This window comes from Mesitornis unicolor, unplaced genomic scaffold, assembly GCF_000695765.1.
Source record: "Mesitornis unicolor isolate BGI_N332 unplaced genomic scaffold, ASM69576v1 scaffold8329, whole genome shotgun sequence".
Taxonomy (NCBI): domain Eukaryota; kingdom Metazoa; phylum Chordata; class Aves; order Mesitornithiformes; family Mesitornithidae; genus Mesitornis; species Mesitornis unicolor.
This window is the reverse complement of record NW_010209173.1, coordinates 4834-6096: the sequence shown is the minus strand read 5'-3', so window position 1 is coordinate 6096 and position 1263 is coordinate 4834. Positions and strand designations below refer to the sequence as shown.

Sequence of the window (1263 nt, the reverse complement as noted above, 5' to 3'; positions counted from 1 at the left end):
TGAATTTCCCGGCCTTTGCACCGCCACAGTGGTAATTTGGGATTTTGGGGGGTATTTTGGGTGGCATTTTGGGGGCCAGGGGTGGTGCTGGGTGTCCCCTACGATGGAGGATGGGTGGAAAGTTTTGGGGAGGGGAGCACCCCAATCTCTCCTGGGCTCTGCGGTGGCTTTGGGACCTGTCACCCACGGCCATTGCAGGGATGGGGTCTCTGTGCCCCCTGTGGTCTGTAGGGGTGGGTATGGGATCTCTCTGCCCCCTATGGTCTATAAGGGGTGGAGATGGGGTCTCTGTGCCCCCTGTGGTCTATAGGAATGGGGATGGGGTCTCTGTGCCGTCTATGGCCTGTAGGGTTGGGGATGGGGTCTCTGTGCCCTCTATGGCCTATAGGGTCAGGATGGGGGTCTCTGTGCCCCCTATGGTCTATAGGGTCAGGATGGGGTCTCTGTGCCCCCTATGGTCTATAGGGTCAGGATGGGGTCTCTGTGCCCCTATGGTCTACAGGGTTGAGGGTGGGGGTTTCTGTGCCCCCTATGGTCTATAGGGGCAGGGATGGGGTCTCTGCCCACTGTGGTCTGTAGGGTTGGGGATGGGGTCTCTGTGCTCCCTATGGTCTGTAGGGTCAGGATGGGGGTCTCTGTGCCCCGTATGGTCTATAGGCATGGGTATGAGGTCTCTGTGCCCTTTATGGTCTATAGGGGCAGGCATGGGGTCTCTGTGTCCCTTATGGTCTATAGGCTCATGATGGGGTCTCTGTGCCTCTTATCGTCTGTAGGGTCAAGATGGGGTCTCTGTGTCCCCTATGATCTGTAGGGCTGGGGATGGGGTCTCTTCTAACCCCCTCCCCCCAATTTGCTCTTTTGCAGGGTGTTTAAGAAAGCCAGTCCCAATGGGAAGGTAAGATGGGGAGGGGGAAGCGGGAGGACGTGGCCCTTTCTGGGGTGCCCCCCCAAAATTCTGTGAACACAGATCGGGGAGGGGGAGCACCCATGGGTGCTGCTGTGGGCCCCCATGACCCCCCCGTCCTGCTCACAGCTCACCGTCTACCTGGGCAAGAGGGACTTCGTGGACCACATCGACGTGGTGGACCCCGTGGGTATGTGGGGCTGGGGGGAAGGGGGGGCTCTGATCTGGGGAGGGGACACGTGTGTGGGGGGCAGGGGGCTGGGTTTGCCTGAGTGAGGAGGGAGGAATGGGGTTTTGGGGAGCAGGGACACCCTGGGCGATGCCCCCCCCCCCATCCCTCCCAGTGGCTCCCATCTCCA

The 1263-nt window shown here is 60.4% G+C and overlaps 1 protein-coding gene across 1 annotated transcript in view; it reads left to right on the top strand.

Moving 5' to 3' along the window:
* Positions 1-864: 864 nt before the first annotated feature.
* LOC104547197 (beta-arrestin-1-like) overlaps positions 865-1263 on the top strand; it is a gene marked incomplete at both ends in the record, with an annotated part of 5195 nt that continues 4796 nt past the window's right edge. The window contains 2 exons of the mRNA XM_010192782.1: positions 865-895; positions 1034-1166. Coding sequence (XP_010191084.1) covers positions 865-895; positions 1034-1166 — 164 coding nt within the window. The remainder of the gene's footprint in view (positions 896-1033; positions 1167-1263) is intronic.